Source organism: Podarcis raffonei, chromosome 7 (assembly GCF_027172205.1).
Source record: "Podarcis raffonei isolate rPodRaf1 chromosome 7, rPodRaf1.pri, whole genome shotgun sequence".
Lineage (NCBI taxonomy): Eukaryota > Metazoa > Chordata > Lepidosauria > Squamata > Lacertidae > Podarcis > Podarcis raffonei.
This window is the reverse complement of record NC_070608.1, coordinates 24591282-24609303: the sequence shown is the minus strand read 5'-3', so window position 1 is coordinate 24609303 and position 18022 is coordinate 24591282. Positions and strand designations below refer to the sequence as shown.

The 18022-nt window shown below is 44.0% G+C and overlaps 1 protein-coding gene across 3 annotated transcripts in view; it reads left to right on the top strand.

The window, feature by feature from the left end:
• CPQ (carboxypeptidase Q) overlaps positions 1–17615 on the top strand; it is a 157075-nt gene extending 139460 nt beyond the window's left edge. For all 3 annotated transcript variants that reach the window (XM_053395585.1, XM_053395586.1, XM_053395587.1), the window contains one exon: positions 17170–17615. In XM_053395585.1, coding sequence (XP_053251560.1) covers positions 17170–17330 — 161 coding nt within the window. In that variant the 3' untranslated portion in view covers positions 17331–17615. The remainder of the gene's footprint in view (positions 1–17169) is intronic.
• Positions 17616–18022: the final 407 nt, after the last annotated feature.

Here is an 18022-nt window from a genome sequence, read left to right as displayed (position 1 = left end):
GAGCCTCAGCTTCAGGATTTGTCCTTCCAGCGAGCACTCAGGGCTGATTTTATTAAGAAAGGATAGGTTTGATCTTCTTGCAGTCCATGGGACTCTCAAGAGTCTCCTCCAGCACCATAATTCAAAAGCATCAATTCAAAAAGTATCAATTCTTCGGCGATCAGCCTTTTTTATGGTCCAGCTCTCACTTCCATACATCACTACTGGGAAAACCATAGCTTTGACTATACGGACCTTTGTTGGCAAGGTCTAATGAACATTAGCCAAATTGGCTGGCTGACACGGAACAGAATTTCAAGCCGGGAGCATGAGCCTAAGCTCGCGCTTTGACAAGGAGAGACCTCAAAACACAACCCTGCATCATTGGCAGGGGGGGCGCTGGCCATCCCACAAAGTTGCCGCACCCCTAAAAGGGGGTAAGCAGGCATGTGAGCAAGACCTACGTAAAAGGAGTTGCTGTGCTCATTAAGCCTGGCCCCCCTGTGCATATCCTGTGGCTGTTTCGTTTTTTCTATATGTATAAAAAAAGAGTTTAACTCCACCTACTTCCTGTGATTTACTGCTGGCTTGCTCCTGACAGTAGTTTCATCTGTAAAGGTGAACTGCTTCTAATTTATCTCACATCCAAGTGAAAAGACGGACTAGCAGAATTCTGCCTGTGTTGCCTTTGATTCAAACCAGTGTTTACAGCCAACACATTTGGTTAGAAGAAGCTAGATGGGTAAATACCTATTTGAGTGAACTGTACTATGAATAAGTAGTGTTGCCATACATCTGGAATGCTGAAGTTGGCAGCAGTGTCTGGGTGGAAATCAGGAAAGTGTCTGGGAAAATCCAAACGTATGGCAGCCCATGTCGGCAGTGCCATTTCTGCCGTTTTCCCATAAAAATAGCTCAAAAACAGCTTTTCTTTTGAGATTTTGCCCAAAAAGCTCAACACCTTTGCGGGGGGAGCTCAACAACCTTTCTGTCCAGATTTTCACTGTTTGAAATATGGCAACCCTAGAATAAGTGTGCCGCTTTGAAGCCGTACCAACTGCTGCCTTTTAGTGCTCATTTATATAATTAGTCTTGTCTGAGCAGCTGACAAGTTGGTGCTGCGGTGCCCATCAGCTTCTTGTTTTAGAAACAGCAATTCAGTAAACACAGCAATCCCACCGCTTTCCACCTCAGCCCATTCTCTACATACCCCACAAAAGTGTAACATAAGTACCTTCTGTTAGCCCAAGGAGCAGACGCTAAAAATACGGCTTGATTCTTTTACAGTATATTTGAAAGGAACTGTTTACACGTGAAGGAACTTCCCTGAAATTCATTAGGCAAGTAAATCCCATAAGCAATCTTTCTTTCTTTTTTAATGACCTACCCAATCTAGTTTATGAATTGGCCAGTTGAATTCTGAATGATTGAAAGCTTTACATGGACTTAGTAAATCATCGGAAAGCCAAGATCTCCTACAAAGTGCATATTGAGTGTAGAGGCTGCCTGTGTACTGTGGCGAATATGCCTGGAAAGGATTGGAGCCTTCCTGGAAAGGCTGAGCCTTGTTGGATTGCTGTCATAGAATCATAGAATCATAGAGTTGGAAGAGACCACAAGGGCCATTGAGTCCAACCCCCTGCCAAGCAGGAAACACCATCAGAGCACTCCTGACATATGGTTGTCAAGCCTCTGCTTAAAGACCTCCAAAGAAGGAGACTCCACCACACTCCTTGGCAGCAAATTCCACTGTCGAACAGCTCTTACTGTCAGGAAGTTCTTCCTAATGTTTAGGTGGAATCTTCTTTCCTGCAGTTTGGATCCATTGCTCCGTGTCCGCTTCTCTGGAGCAGCAGAAAACAACCTTTCTCCCTCCTCTATGTGACATCCTTTTATATATTTGAACATGGCTATCATATCACCCCTTAACCTCCTCTTCTCCAGGCTAAACATGCCCAGCTCCCTTAGCCGTTCCTCATAAGGCATCGTTTCCAGGCCTTTGACCATTTTGGTTGCCCTCCTCTGGACACGTTCCAGTTTGTCACTGTCCTTCTTGAACTGTGGCGCCCAGAACTGGACACAGTACTCCAGGTGAGGTCTGACCAGAGCAGAATACAGTGGCACTATTACTTCCCTTGATCTAGATGCTATACTCCTATTGATGCAGCCCAGAATTGCATTGGCTTTTTTAGCTGCCGCGTCACACAGTTGGCTCATGTCAAGTTTGTGGTCAACCAAGACTCCTAGATCCTTTTCACATGTAGTGCTCTCAAGCCAGGTGTCACCCATCTTGTATTTGTGCCTCTCATTTTTTTTGCCCAAGTGCAATACTTTACATTTTTCCCTGTTAAAATTCATCTTGTTTGTTTTGGCCCAGTTCTCCAATCTGTCAAGGTCGTTTTGAAGTGTGATCCTGTCCTCTGGGGTGTTAGCCACCCCTCCCAGTTTGGTGTCATCTGCAAATTTGATCAGGATGCCCTTGAGTCCATCATCCAAGTCGTTGATAAAGATGTTGAATAAGACCGGGCCCAAGACAGAACCCTGTGGCACCCCACTAGTCACTCTTCTCCAGGATGAAGAGGAACCAGTCACTAGCTGCCAGCTGAGGGCTACTCTACACAATCTGCTATCCCAGGCAGATTCAACGAGCGTCTTCTTCTCCACAGTGCTACCGCTATAGCATGCGGCACTGTGCATAACAGTCTTCAGAACCACAAGTAAGGTGGGTTTTTTTAATTGGTTCTTTGCAGCAGCATCCAAGACTCACAGGAGTCTCAACAGATCTTGGGCTTTCTTGGGGGGGGGGGCTACATCAGCAAGTGTAGCTCTCATCCCTTTTGAGCCAGAGATAGACCAGGGTAACTCTTTCCCCCAGCTCAGCTGGCATAATTTAAAATGGCATAATTTAGGCTAGCATATATTTCCAAAAAGAGGTGTTCCAGGGGAGTGTTCTTTCTTCTTCTTTGGCAATCACTCGCAGGCAAGTAAGATTGTCTTCCATGAACATGTCTTAACAATGAGTCCGTAAGTGACTGTGGAGGCCAATTCTGGATCCACACGTCCTTCCACAGTGGGGACATAGGTTTCCAGGCGAGAGTTGATACGGCGAGGGTTTGCCAAGCGTGCCTTCCTCTTAGCACGTTTCTCCCTTTCGTCCTGAGTTCGAGCGTCTTCAAAGTCCATGACACCTTTGGTAAAGGCTGTTCTTCAATTGGAGCGCTCGCATGCTAGTGTTTCCCAGTTGTCGGTGTTTATACTACATTTTTTAAGATTTGCCTTGAGAGAGTCGTTAAATCTCTTTTGTTGATCACCAGCATTATGCTTTCCATTTTTAAGATCGGAATAGAGTAGTTGCTTTGGAAGACGATAATCAGGCATCCACACAACATGACCAGTTCAGGGGGGTTGTGGTGGTGTGCCAGGGATGGGACAGAGAAAGGAGAGACTTACACCTGTTGGAAACTCTGTTCAGCTCAGTCATGTGACCTTTGGCCCAATCCTGAAAAATCTGGCCCACACCCCTCTTCCAGCTTGGCTGGCAATAGCTCATCCTAGAGGCTCCTGAGCAGAGTTTGGAATGAGAATAATGAACACCTGTGAAGGTTATGCTGTGGCTAGGATGGCTCTGTTTTACTACATTTCATCCTGCTTTTTAGACAGTTAGTGCCTCCCCAAATGGCTTACAACAATCATTAAATGACACAGTCCTTGTCATCAGACTAAAAATATGGGTAGCGGGGAAAAGTGGCCTTTCCAAAACAAATGCATGAAAAATCTGCATGCACATTGTATGCATTTGGGACACATTTTCTGTGCCCTCTTCCCAGAAATAATGGCATCAACAACAACAACAGCAACAACATATTACCCACCCTATTTCCTAAGGTGCCAGGGTGGATTACAACAATTAAAACAAAATCCGGACATTAAAACACAATATTAAGCAATGTTGAAAACAACTTAAAATTACAGAAATAAGTTGAATATACATCTCAAGTGTCGAAAGTCGCTGTAAAGAGCTTTTGCAGTGCATTCCACCCCCCAAAAATTGCATTATTTAATGTAAACGATGTCTATCTTTGTGCACACTTTGTGGACTGAAATTGCACTGCAACATCCTGAGGAATGTGTATTCCAGTTGTTAGCTGCTTCCCAATCCTCTGCAAAAAGCAGGCTGAACAAATTCCACCTCCAATCCTAGCTTCACAGCTGAGTGAGGATTTGAACCCAGGTCTTCCTGATTCCATGTACAGAACTAAATCACTTCGCACCATATTGTTCTGAGCCCTGCAGCACAGATTGCCAAGCCAAAGCTGAGAAAACATACCTAGATGTGTGGATACAGTGTTAGGAACCTAGCTGTTTTCGTTCTGTTTTGTTTTTTGCAAACACAAGTGACAGGTATGTGTATTTTCTTTAGCACTCCATCAGCTTCTATGAGCCATCCAGTCTCCCATAAAATTATCTTGTCCTAGTGGAAGACAAGGATGAAAGGAGTGTGCTTTTGACCAGCTAGGAGCTATTAAGTTGAAGCACCATGCCAAGAGAACAATTTTAATTGCTTGGCACTTGGAGAACCAACCGCAAATGTTAAATCCATTACTCTTTAAAGAAAAAACAACAACTATTGGCTGCATTACAAGAGAGAGTGTTAACCTGTAACACCATCTTTTGTGAGCACTTAATTTAATGCTAATAGGCTTTGAAAAAATTGAAATTGCTCCTTAAAGAGAGTCTTGTCAGTTCTCCCCGTGCAGAACTGAGAAAATACAGCATTTCCTTGCTGCCCATTCAGTGAAAACTGCATCACACTCTCATCGATTCCCTCTTTTACTTCTCTTCCCTGGTGTTCTAACACTGCAGCCCCCACTGCCCCACAACTGCCACCAAGAACTATATGTCTGTCTTGTTATCCAGACTATGTGACACCCCTTACGTATATCCATGCATTGGGTCTGCTACTGCATCCAGCACACAATGCTCAGTCATTCCTTCAAAGTCCTCCATGGCCAAATTAAATTAAATTAAATTAAAAGTCCTCCATGGCCTTCCTCTCTCTCTCTCTCTCTCTCTCTCTCTCTCTCTCTCTCTTTTTCATTTTTCGGCCCACATATCCTGATATATCCCTGCCCCTGCCTGTGACCATTTCTCTTTCAGCTCCTTCTCAGCTATCTGAAGTAAGGCTGAGGGAAAACCTCTTTCTCTGGCACTCTATCTCTGTTATGACCATGATGGCTACTAGTCCCAATGGCTATGCTGTTGCCTCCACAGGTAGGGAGCGGGTGGCGCTGTGGTCTAAACCACTGAGCCTTTTTGGCTTGCTGATCAGAAGGTTGGCAGTTTGAATCCGCCCGACGGGTGAGCTCCCATTGGTCTGTCCCAGCTTCTGCCAACCTAGCTGTTCGAAAGCACACCAGTGCAAGTAGATAAATAGGTACTGCTGCGGCAAGAAGGTAAACAGTGTTTCCGTGCGCTCTGGCTTCCATCACAGCGTCCTGTTACACCAGAAGAAGTTTAGTCATGCTGGCCACATGACCCAGAAATCTCTCTGTGGACAAATGCTGGCTCCCTCGGCCTGAAGCAAAATGACCCACACCCCATAGTCGCCTTTGACTAGACTTAACCATCCAGGGGTTCTTTACCTTTTTTACCTCACCCCCCCTGCCTCCACAGAAGGGGGCAGTAATGTTTCTGAATACCAGCTACTGGAAGTCACAGGAAGAGAGAGTGCGCTCCCATGCTTGGGTCTTTTTGAGAGTTTCCCACAGGCATCTGGTTAGCAAATGTGAGAACAGGGTGCTGGACTAGATTGGCCATAAGAGTCAGCTCCTAGGGGCCAAGGTCCCTTTGGCCCCTCCGATGAAATATTTGAGAGGGTGAGGCCTCCCCCAAAGTTGATGGGCATTGCCATTCAAATGGTCTCTGTGTGCTGTGTATGGCAATTGACTGTGGAGCTTTCCTGGGCCCCCACAATATTTTATTCAAGTTGGTGCCACTGAGATGGGCCATTGTTCTCGTTCTCTCTCTCTCTCTCTCTCTCTCTCTCTCTCTCTCACACACACACACACACACACACACACACAAACAAAACACCCCACACAGAGGACCATTGATTTCACCACAAAGACAGAGGGGAAATTGGCAATTTTTGAATGTGTGTGTGAATTCTCTGAACTATGGTGAGTGGGCAGGCTTAAAGACAAAGTTGCCAAGCATTTTTTTTAAATAGGAGAAAAACAGCTGCCATTTCAAGTACAGTGGTACCTTGGGTTAAGAACTTAATTCATTCTGGAGGTCCGATCTTAACCTGAAACTGTTCTTAACCTGAGGTACCACTTTAGCTAATGGGGCCTCCCGCTGCTGCCATGCTGCCACGCGATTTCTGTTCTCATCCTGAAGCAAATTTCTTAACCTGAGGTACTATTTCTGGGTTAGCGGAGTCTGTAACCTGAAGCGTCTGTAACCCGAGGTACCACTGTAGAGCTAGCCTGCCCTCAGCAACCCAGCAGCATTCCTTTTTCAATTGGGGGACAATGCACTCTGGGAACTTTTTCTCTCTGAAGAAGTCAGTTAAAAATAATAATTTAAAACTGATATTTTGTGCTAGGGTGGCACAGTGCTTTAATCCACTTTAATTGTGCAGGCCTAAATTTCCAGCAGGTGACACAGGTGGCGCTGTGGGTTAAACCACAGAGCCTAGGAAGGTAAATGGCATTTCCGTGCGCTGCTCTGGTTCGCCAGAAGCGGCTTAGTCATGCTGGCCACATGACCCGGAAGCTGTACGCCGGCTCCCTTGGCCAATAAAGCGAGATGAGCGCCGCAACCCCAGAGTCAGTCACGACTGGACCTAATGGTCAGGGGTCCCTTTACCTTTACTAAATTTTCAGCAGGTGCTTGACAGCCTGGAGTCAACCATAGTTAACATCTTCTTATGACTTTTTATCATGGTCAGTGTACTGGATTTCGCTTGCTCATCTTACCGCTTGAGTACACAGGTGTGTCTGCACATGCATTGGGGTCCTGATTTCAGCATCTTGCTATTCTCAAAAATGATGTCCAATTGTACTTTTAATCACAGGTGTGGGGACAACTTTGTCTTTTGGAAATACAAACTTCAGCGTGTGGTGAGACCAGGTGGGAAAATGAAATTTGCAAATGATTGACTTTGCTCTTAAGCTGTGAAACCATTGGTGACCTCATTTAACTCAAGTCTGAATTCATTCAAGTAGAATTATGTAAAAGATGGTGGACAGAATGCATTGACAGGCATGCATAAATTTCTACACTCAGCACTGAAGGCTTTTGCTACAAAATACTGAGGAAACAAACAAGTCCCCAAAGAAAACAACACCAAACAGATCCAAGGAGATTCTGTATCTTCCCAGTTCTCACAAGAAGGCACCAATAAATTAGATTCTGAAGTGTTTTCATGTAGTGCTGCTATCTTCAAACACTGCAATGCCTGTGACAAACGCCTTTATTAATTACTTCATAGGCTTTCAAACATTCGTGGATGTGGGGACATTTCAGTGCTGATGAACTGGCTGGTCCAGTCTCCTGAAAGGGAGCCTAGCTTTTTATTCTGCTAAACAGAACTTTTATTCTTTGTGTTACAGAACATACAAATTGCCTTGGGATATATTTATGTGGAAGGAGAATCACAACTTATTAATAATACATTTCTGAAAATATGGATTCACTGCTTTACCCCCACCACCACCAAAAAGAAAGAAAGAGAATGTTCTATAATACAGAAATAACTTTAAGATATTGTTGGGTAACTCTTGGAACGGAACCCTGATTGTGAAAGGAAAGGAACATCTAATTTAGATATTCAGAGGAAATTTTTCATGCACCCCAGCCCCTCATAAAACTCATCAGCATGTTAGTACAAATTTTTCCTAAGATACACATGTTCCTAAGCAGTTTTGCCTAGTATAATGTCTTTTATATGTTATTATTGCTAGTGTATGTATTTATATGCACATTTTACCCTAGTATATGCATTTTGGTATGCATGACTTGGCTGGAGAAGCACATTGCAAAATTCAGAGAAGTGTGAATTTTGAAGGCAGGCCGTGTTTTGGTTTGGGTACTGTTTCAGAAAGTGTGGATTAAGTAGATTCTCCTTCAAATGAGAATGGAATTTGATTTCAATTTGGGAGGAATGATGGGAGCTGCCACACTCATGCACATCCATATCTGAAAACACATCCGGGCATTTGTGCATGTCTTAGAAGCAGCTTATTGCAAACGCTTTCCATTGTAAACTTGAGAATATCGCCAATATCACTATTGGCAGTACAGTGGTACCTCGGGTTACATACGCTTCAGGTTACAGACTCCGCTAACCCAGAAATAGTACCTTGGGTTAAGAACTTTGCTTCAGGATGAGAACAGAAATTGTGCGGCAGCGGCGCGGCGGCAGCAGGAGGCCCCATTAGCTAAAGTGGTGCTTCAGGTTAAGAACAGTTTCAGGTTAAGAACAGACCTCCAGAACGAATTAAGTACTTAACCAGAGGTAACACTGTACAGTAGTAGTAATAGGCAGGATTGAGCAATTGTGTCACATACAGTTTTAATGTTGCAGTAGAAAATGTGGGCTGACCAAAGATGTTGCACTTCAGTTGATGCAACCGCAGCATCCACCACGGAGAGATGCAAAGTACAGGAATGAAATGGTGGCAGAACATGTTGTTTGCAAACCGTGAAAAGGGATTTTTATGTACCTCTTTACAAGCAGACCCAGGTGACTCCTGTGGGGGATGGGCTCTAGATATCCAGATGTGCTGTAATATTATGAGGCTCTCACTGTAACGCAGGATCAATTTGTCACTCTGAGGACCTAGCTTTAATGATGTGATTAGCCACCAGATTGCGGTATTTTGAAAAATAAAAGAACAAGTGAGTGGGGTGGGGGTTGCCATCAGCACCATAGCATGTTGACAGGGGGGTGGTTTAAGCCTCTCCCCACCCTCCAGCCATGATCTTGGGGAACACCATGCTGCAATTAGCAGTAAGAAAAACCTTACCTAACTCTTAGGTGAGGGGGAGATTTTTATCAAGACTTTTGTTGAAGTGGGAAAGTTTAAACCTCCCCTCCCTGTACGCTGTGGCGCTGATAATCACCTCTCACCCGTCCCTGGCATTTTATTTTCATATAAACCACAACAGGATTGCTAATTGCATGCTTAACATATTGTGCAGGCAGGCCCTCAGCTGCAGGAGAAAGATGCAAGTTTGGCATGGAATATACTTTTCTGCACTATTGGCGAAGTACAGGCTGGGCTGAACCGCTCTACGTATTTCATCCACCTTACACATGATTTATACTAATCCATTAAGGTGTGGTGCAGCCTGCAGGTCTAATTAAACCCGGCGTAGGTCATACACTCATATAATCATAGAATTGTAGAGTTGGAAGGGCTCTCGAGGGTAGTCTAGTCCATGGGCAGGCAAACTAAGGCCTAGGGGCTGGATCCGGCCCAATCGCCGTCTAAATCTGGCCCGCAGACGGTCTGGGAATCAGCGCGTTTTTACATGAGTAGAATGTGTCCTTTTATTTAAAATGCATCTCTGGGTTATTTGTGGGGCATAGGAATTCATTCATATTTTTTTTGTCAAAATACAGACCCCACAAGGTCTGAGGGACAGTGGACTGGCCCCTGGCTGAAAAAGTTTGCTGACCCCTGGCTCTAGTCCAACCCCCTGCAATGCATGAAGCTTTTTGCCCAAAGTGGGGCCCGAACCCACAACCTTGAGATTAGGAGTCTCCTGCTCTACCGACTGAGCTATCCTCCGGTTCCCCCTGAAACCATGCTCAGGTGCCCTACACCTGATGTCACAAGTGAAGTGCAGGGCATGTAGAGATGTGGCAGCTCATGTGCAATTGGTAGCTTTAAAGTGTGCTGCTGGTTGTGCAGCGGCAAGAGAGGCAGGCTGTTACCATTGATGATTGACAGTTAGAATGAGCCTGTTAGGATTGACTGGGCTACTGAGTACTCCACGGGGGACTCAGCCAACCCCTGTCCAAAGCAGGACATGAGGACTTCCGGCAGGCTTGAATTCACCCCACAACTCCAGGATTCACTTGCCTTGGGTTTTCTTTTGCAATGTGGTTTGTCATGCTATCCAAGAAAAAATGATCACCTGGTGTCATATTGAAGCCAGGTGATTGACAGGCGGCCAATATCCCACAATCCCGTCAAAGTGGCCACTGGGGTTGCCAGAACTCAGGATGCTGTCTGCCGGTTGGATCCACAACAAGCCTAATCTGGTGGGAGAATTGGAATTTTAATTGCATATAAATTCTTCTTCCAGTGCAATGTGTTTTTTCTTATTTGAAGCCTGCTGAAAGAAAAATAAGCACTTTACAATCCAGGGATATTTGGAGATTCCATTCCTTACAGCCTAGCTGGGGGGTTTTTCCCCAGCTGATGAGCAGAAGGCAACATTTTTATTTTTAAAGTATTTTTACCCCTCTCTTCAGTTGGAAAAAAGGTTCCCATAGCATGGTGGCTTAGAAATATCAGTAATACGACAGTCCTTGTCCTCAGACTCACAGTCTAAAAGACACAACAAGAGAGGAGAATAGATTAGGGGCAAAAGTCAGACATATGAACATAAGAAGAGTCTGCTGGAAAAGTCCAAAGGCCCATCTAGTCTAGTGAAAAACCAGCAAGCGTGTTTCGAACACAAGGGCATTCTCCTCTGCTTTGGTTTCCAGCAACTGATAGTCAGAAGCATTGCTGCATTGTTGTCAGTAGCCTTCAATAGTCTTCCTCTCCTCCTAATGAGGAAACATGTTTGAAATGCTATGATCCTGCTTCAGTGCAGATGGGGCCTTAATTGCTTAGGTATTATATATCTGGTTCTTCCCCAACAAAGATATACTCCGACTATAGATTTGAGAGTGTTTTTCCCCTTATGGGCCAACAGTATTATCTTTCCTTTGAGCCTTTTCCTGGGCTCTACTGTTAAAAAAGAAAAAAAGATGAAAATACTGATTATGGGATGTTGCGAGTGGTGAGTGAGTGAGTGGGTGGGTGGGTGGAATAACAGTCCTGTCAATCTGTGTTTGCCAGTTATCAGTTGTTGGTAATGCTTAAAAGCAGAAATCTGCTTGTTTAATGCTTGGGAGCAGCTGGGTGGGAGTGTTTTTACGAAAGCCACCAGAGTGTTTTCACAAAACAAAGGCTATATCGGTTTTGGTTTAACTTGGGAGCACTTTAGGAGAAGTTATTTTTGATTCCCGTCAGCTTTTGTGCCGCAGAGTGGAACCCCGACCTGATTTCGCTCCATCTTTTATGCAAGCCTCGTTTCCCTCTCCAGCTGCCACTAATGCTCTGCGGCGATGAGCGAAAGGTTAATGTGCTGCAAAAGTAACTGTGATAATCCTGGGCTGTAATTTACCCTATTTACTGTATCAATACGAATTAATACTCAGATGAGTTAAACAGAACCGGAAATGACTGGATGAGCAGCATATATTTCTCTCTGTGTGTGTCTCTCGTCTCTCCTTCCCTCCCATCAACAGACCCTCATTTAATTAAGCACCACAGCAGCTGTAGGAGGTGCTTCCCTTTTGCCATTTTGTGCAAACCTTGATTTTTTATTATTTTTTAAAAAAGCTTTAGAGAGCAGTGATTCAGGAGGTAAAAACAGCAGGACTTCGGGTGTTATTTATAAACTCTGTGCCGGAAACTATTTCAAGGTCTGCAGCAGGGTAACTCAAGCACCATTTACTTTACCCAGTAATTTCAAGCGCAGAGGCTCAGTGACAGAGCTAATGGCACCGTTGCCCCACTGGAACCACATTAACTTCTTGATCATTTTGGCTCAAATTGACAAAAAACCCCAAAATGAAACAAAAATTCTCAGTGTTGTCTGCTGCCAAAGGCACCAATTGGCTCACTTAATCCTACGGAATGGTGCTAGCTTTAGATGTTGCGGCGTCTGAAGCGAAAAATTGAAATGACACACACACTCCACACACATTTGGCCTTAAAAAATAATAATTGGTGGTGAGCCATAACTCTTCCAATAAATAAATAAATAAGCCACTTTTCCAGGTCATTGTCCAACTAAGGCATATTCCAAGGAGATCTGCCAAAATTAAGTCCATTAGGTGGTTTCAATTCAGTCCTACTCAGAGTAGACCCATTGAAATTAATGGCTCTAAGTTAGGATATGGCCACACTCTTGTTTTCCGAGCACCAACTGCATTTCTAGTGCTGAGTTTTTACTCCCTGTTCATGTGATGTTATCCAAAAAGCATATGTATCCTGTACTTTGTTATGAAATACTACTACAGTCAAACCTCAGTTGTCAACATAATCCATTCTGGAAGACCGTTCGACTTCCGAAATGTTCAACAACTGAAAACTGAAAGCAGAAGCCTCAATACAATAGGGAAACTCAAAACGGAAGCCGCGTAGCACGTTCGGCTTCCAAAAATCGTTCAAAAACCGGAGCAGTTACTTCCGGGTTTTTGGCATTTGGGAGCCAAAACATTCCAAAACGGAGGTGTTGGGGAACTGAGGTTTGACTGTATTTGATGCTTTGTTTCTCCAACCAGCTTCACATCTGTGGGGGTCCTTAAACCATTCCTAATTCATCTCTAGCCAAGGTGTGAACACTTTCGCACAGAGTAAAGGCATCCCAGCCAGTGGAAGTTGGGCAGCTGCTGGCAAGACTGGGCTATGATTTCCTTGCTATCTTGTGGCCCCAACTCCTTGGAACCTCTTATTGCAAAGAGTTAAAAGGAATTTGAGAGAGGGAGGCAGATAGAGGGATGGGTGGGGGTGGGGTTCACAAAATGATCCATTGGTCCAATTATTCTTGGCCTTTCTCTAATTAGTATGGTAGTTTAGCTAGATAAATGCCAAGCACTTTATAGCTCTCTGCCCTGCTGGAATGCTATTGATGGAGATGGAGTATAAGGAGTTCAGAGTAAGCCAAGTAGGGAATACTCTGTACAACCTGCGGGTCTCATGAAGCAATGACTTTTTTTGAATACAAGCAAGTTACTACTGCATTAGCGGTGCAAGAGAAATTCAACTGAGTGTGTGTTTAATCTGTCAAATTCACCTTATCCTAAACAATATGAGAACATTATTTGGTTGGAGAACTGCCTCACAAAATTCTGATAAGTGAAAACAAAAAAAGATACATGACTTGCCATAGAATCATGAAATTGGAGAATTGTAGAGTTGGAAGGGACCCTAAGGATTGTCTAGTCCAATGCAATGCAGGAATATGCAGTTGTCCCATACAGGGATCGAACCTGCAACCTTGGCATTATCAGCACAACACACTAACCAACACAGCTATCCTAGAAGGATATGAATATGCACTTCTCTGGAGATCCAGAGTGCACTTGTTTGTTATACTTAAAACTTGCTCTTCATTGCAGATGCCTTTTGCTTCATTGAGATGATGAAGCTTTGATTTATTAATGGATGCTCTGTATCTCTCCTCTCTAGGGTGTGTGTGTGTGTGTGTGTGTGTGTGTGTGTGTCAGTGTCATTCCATGCCTAGCCTACTAATCCTGTGCTTGTAGTGCTGTCTTAAAATGTAAGTACAAAACAATGATGAGAAAGGGCAAGCCAGTTCTTTTGCACTTTACAAAGGGCTCCTAAATATATCCTTTAGAGCACAGTTGTCAATGACTGTTCCCTTTAAAGTGGAGGAGGCGTATTGTATACCTTGCTTTGTAACTAAAAAAGAAAGAGCACTCTCCTCCAACTTCACAAACCTAGTGGGCACACTCTGGCCTCTGCCATCAATGGTGGGAGCAAGGGCCTCTGGAAAGGTGATCCCTTGTCTACGCATGCGCGAACGCCCAATCCCAGAAGTAACCTGTTCCAGTACTTCCAGGTTCAGCGCAGTGCGCAACCCGAAAACGCAAAACCTGAAGCGTCTGTAGCCAGAGGTATGACTGTGCCAGACTTTCTGCAATAAGCAATGCAATAGAAAAACACAGTCGAAAGTGTGGCATAACACTTGCCTTGATGCACATCATCTACCTTCTCCCAAGCAAATCAGGAGAGATGCTCGTTAAATAGCCAATGCAGTCTGATCTCCCTGCAAACAAATCGGGACAAATGCTCAATAAACAGGTTGTTTGGAAGTGCCCTGCCTTAGTATAAGGCAGCTTCCTGTATTTTGATGTTCCTATGTTTCTCCAGCGCCTAGGTGCTATAAATGCTTAATAAACAATACATATTATTGTTACAAAGTATGAGGCTTGACCCTGTTTCATTCCCATGTTTGCACTTGAAGATGACTCTGACCGCTTTCCATCTGTTTGAAACTCATCTTCTGATTAAAGAGGCACTTTAAAGAGAGTCTCTTTTAATTCCCTCCCTGGCATTTCCTCCTCCTTTGAAGCTGATAAATGTCTAATTTCCCAGTCTTGCAGATGCGCTTAAGCTATGGAACCTTTAAGCTCCCATAAGGCTGTGGGGAGCTTATGCTACCTTTGGTCCTGACCACAATGTCATCCGCGAGACATGCCAAGTATTTCTTGGGTAGAAGCAAATTACGAACTGTTCTGTTTACTTATAGTAAGGAATGAATGCATTCCCCTGCCTCTTTCGGGTTCCATGAATTGAAACGTTTTTTCCCCATAGATGGAAGTGTTTTGTCCAGCAATTATTGTATTGTATTGTATTTTGTCCAGCAATTATTGTATTGATGGGGAAGCCACAACATCCCCATCACAAGAATGTATGTCGGTATATGAGCCATATACTCAATTTTCGTCATAATTGTGAGAAAGACACGGAGAGTAATTTACACTATGAAAACCGCATCCTTGGAAAGGATTTCAATTACTCCAGTGGGACAATTGTGAGTCGCTAGCTCTTGCATCAGGATAGACTGTGTATTTGTTGCCCAAATACACAGTTGAAGCACTTTGAACCCAATCCATCACAGAACAGAGTGCTTCCATGCATGGAGGAAAGATCTGGTGGCAGCCCCTTGTACCTCATGGGATATGGCTCTGGAAGATGCCCTGTCCAAGGGGGGAGGGCGACTTTGGGGGGAGTGTAGCTGCCACATGGAGGAAGAGTTTAAAATCTTCTGTACCCAAGCAGAAGACCACCCACAGTGTTTTGCAACCCACGTCTTAATTTTTTCAGGGTATACTTTAAATCTATTAACCTATACAGCACATAAACTTTTAATGGAGTGATCCATTACAAGAAAAAAAAAGTTGAGCACATTCTTTGAATTAATTAAAGTTTAAATGTTATTTTATACAAAAACATAATTATTCTTAGGAGGAGAACACCTGGCCAGCAGTTTGTTTGTGTAATTAAGCTGTGCCGTGGGTTTTCATAAAAGATGGGCTTTAAAAAGATTTTCTGCAACTGCTTGACTGAACATGTATGTGTGGAATAGCACTTTAAGCAAAGATTTCAGGAGAACTTGTACGATGGATTTGAAGCTTTATTTTGGAAGGAAACCCATGTAATCACCAGCAGCGATCAGAAAACTCTGTAGCTGGTTCCAGTGCTGATACCCGGGGCCTATGCTGCTCAACAGAGTCCAATTAAGCGCATGGATTGTATGTTGCCAACATGTGGGAGAAAATCTCCCTGCACAGATGCAAACAGGAGATGCAAGTTCATTAATCACAAATGTACTGGGCAACAAAATATGGCTGCATCCCATAATCATTGGGCTCCTCTTCCCTTCCGTGTGAAATCAATTGAAATAGTTAGTTTAGTTCATTGGATTTACGAATGGCTCCCCACAACAGAATGCCCCAAAGAAATTTGTAAGAATAAAATACAGTGATACAGTAGATCTGTATACACTAGGGGCTGCCCCCCTCCAGTGCCTGCACTGCTTGCCACCCCTATCCACTCCTTTGCCAACCACCCTTGACCCCACTGCTCCCCCTCCTCACCCTACAGCTGTTCCCTTGCTTCCCCGATTGCCTGCCATTTGTCACGCTGCAGCTGGGGTGGCCGCTGCACTACAAAGCGTGATTACAGCCTTACAGTTTTATGTATATAGGAAGATAGACATAATGGAAAACAAGAGTCAAAACATCCAATCATCGGTGCTGCCCAGAGGCCTAGAATAACAAAACAAAACAAAACAAAATTGCCTGGCATTGGAACAAGAAAACGCTGGTGCCAAGTGGGCCTTCTTGGGGCCTCCACAGGCAAGGAACGACGGCAGAATTCTCTCATTCTCATTCATTCATTCTCATTCTCAGACTGTTGAACGAAAAACGATGAATGGGTGGAGAATATAATACTGGGGATTTTAAGCTTTCAGGCAGGGGTGGTTAACCTTTTCACAGCCCGATGGCGACAATGGTGGCCACCCTTATCAAGACCACATGCCAGCACGCATACTTCCCTCATGCAGACCATGTGCCTGTACTTGGTTTCATTGTACTCACCACATGTACAATGCAAAAATGCACACATAAAGCACATACACAGCATGCAGGTGCATGCTATCTCCCTCATGCAAATGCACACACAGTGCATTCACAAGCATGCGCAATGGCAGCAAGTAAAACAATTTAAAATAGGAGGTTGGCATTAGGAGAACAAATTGCCCCTCCTACATTGGTCCCCTGTACCGTACTCCACATTCTTCAGGAGGGTCCCCAAGACTCTAGACAGGCTTTTCAGGGGCCACAGGTGGCTACAGGGGGAATTAAGAAAATTTCTTTAATTTGTCTTAGTATCCGAGCCATTATTTCGAATATGTGCATATGAAACAAAAGCAGAACCAGCCCGCCTTCTTTGCTGAAGAACCATCTCACTGATCAGAACGTAAATAAGCATTGTGTTAGAGGCAGAATGTAAAGTGTCAAGCTTTTACTGATTTCGTGAGAAAGGCAATAAAAAGGACAGAAATTCAGTGGGGGGGGTTTGCAATCTAATGTTTGTTGTACAACGTTTCATTTGTGCTACAAATAACTGAAAAACAGAAACCTTCATTTTTGCTGTCTCGTTTACTCCTACAAGTTTGAGAAAACTATGGGAAGTGTATTTAATAGGGAAGTCATGAAAAACCCAGACACTTTGGCTTAAAAGTCGTTTCATGCACCATTCATTGTGTGTTAGTAGCTCACCTGGATTCAGTCAAAGCCAAGGTACAAGAAAATGTCAAAATGATAAAATTCTCATAACAAAGTGACTTTTTTCCTCTTCACAGCTGCCAGCTTGCGTGATGATCTCACTAGGTACTTTTGGTTTCATCATTCCCAAGGGGACACAATGACAGTTCAGGATCCTATCCAGATGAATCTCTGTGCTGCTCTTTGGACTGTGGTGTCCTATGTAATTGCTGACATGGATGAGAAGATACCAATGTAATTAAAAAGAAGGAGGAGGGGAAAAATTGATCTTTTCCAGAGCAGACAAGGAATGCACGTGGCCTATTGCTGTGATGAAATCCTGTTTTTCCTTTAAAAGCTTGTGTCAAATATGTTCTTTTAATTATGCAGCCCTGCTTCGATTTCCTGATGATTGTTTCCTGCTACGTATATTAAATTCTGTGATTTTCCTAGAGCTGCTCTGCTGTGCCACTCACAGCAGCTTTCGGTAAAACAGGAGAACCCGTTACCTCCTGAGTACTTTAAATAAATGTGTTACATACAATTCCGACACACCTTCTGCTTAATATGCACTTTGGGGGGACTGAGAGAGAAGGAAGAAAAATAAAGATGTTCAAAGAATCTTGAAGAGTTCACAGACTTGGATCTAGTTATCCGGGGGAGAGGGGGAGGGGCCAGAGGCAAAAGTGGGTGGAGCAATGGATTCAAATGTACTGTAGGCTAATTCCTACATGCACACCTCTCTGCCCTCCATTCAGGACAGCAAGAGGCACATTCAGAGTTCAAGGCCACATTCCAGCTAGGCAAGAATACTTTGGGTGTGAAGCAGAAATTCTCCTGGGGAGAAATCCTAGGGACAGAGACTGAGAGAGAGGGCTAGGGGCCACATATGGTGGTAAATACTTTGATTCAGGACTTCACACTCTGCAGATATCCCCTTGAGGAGATGAA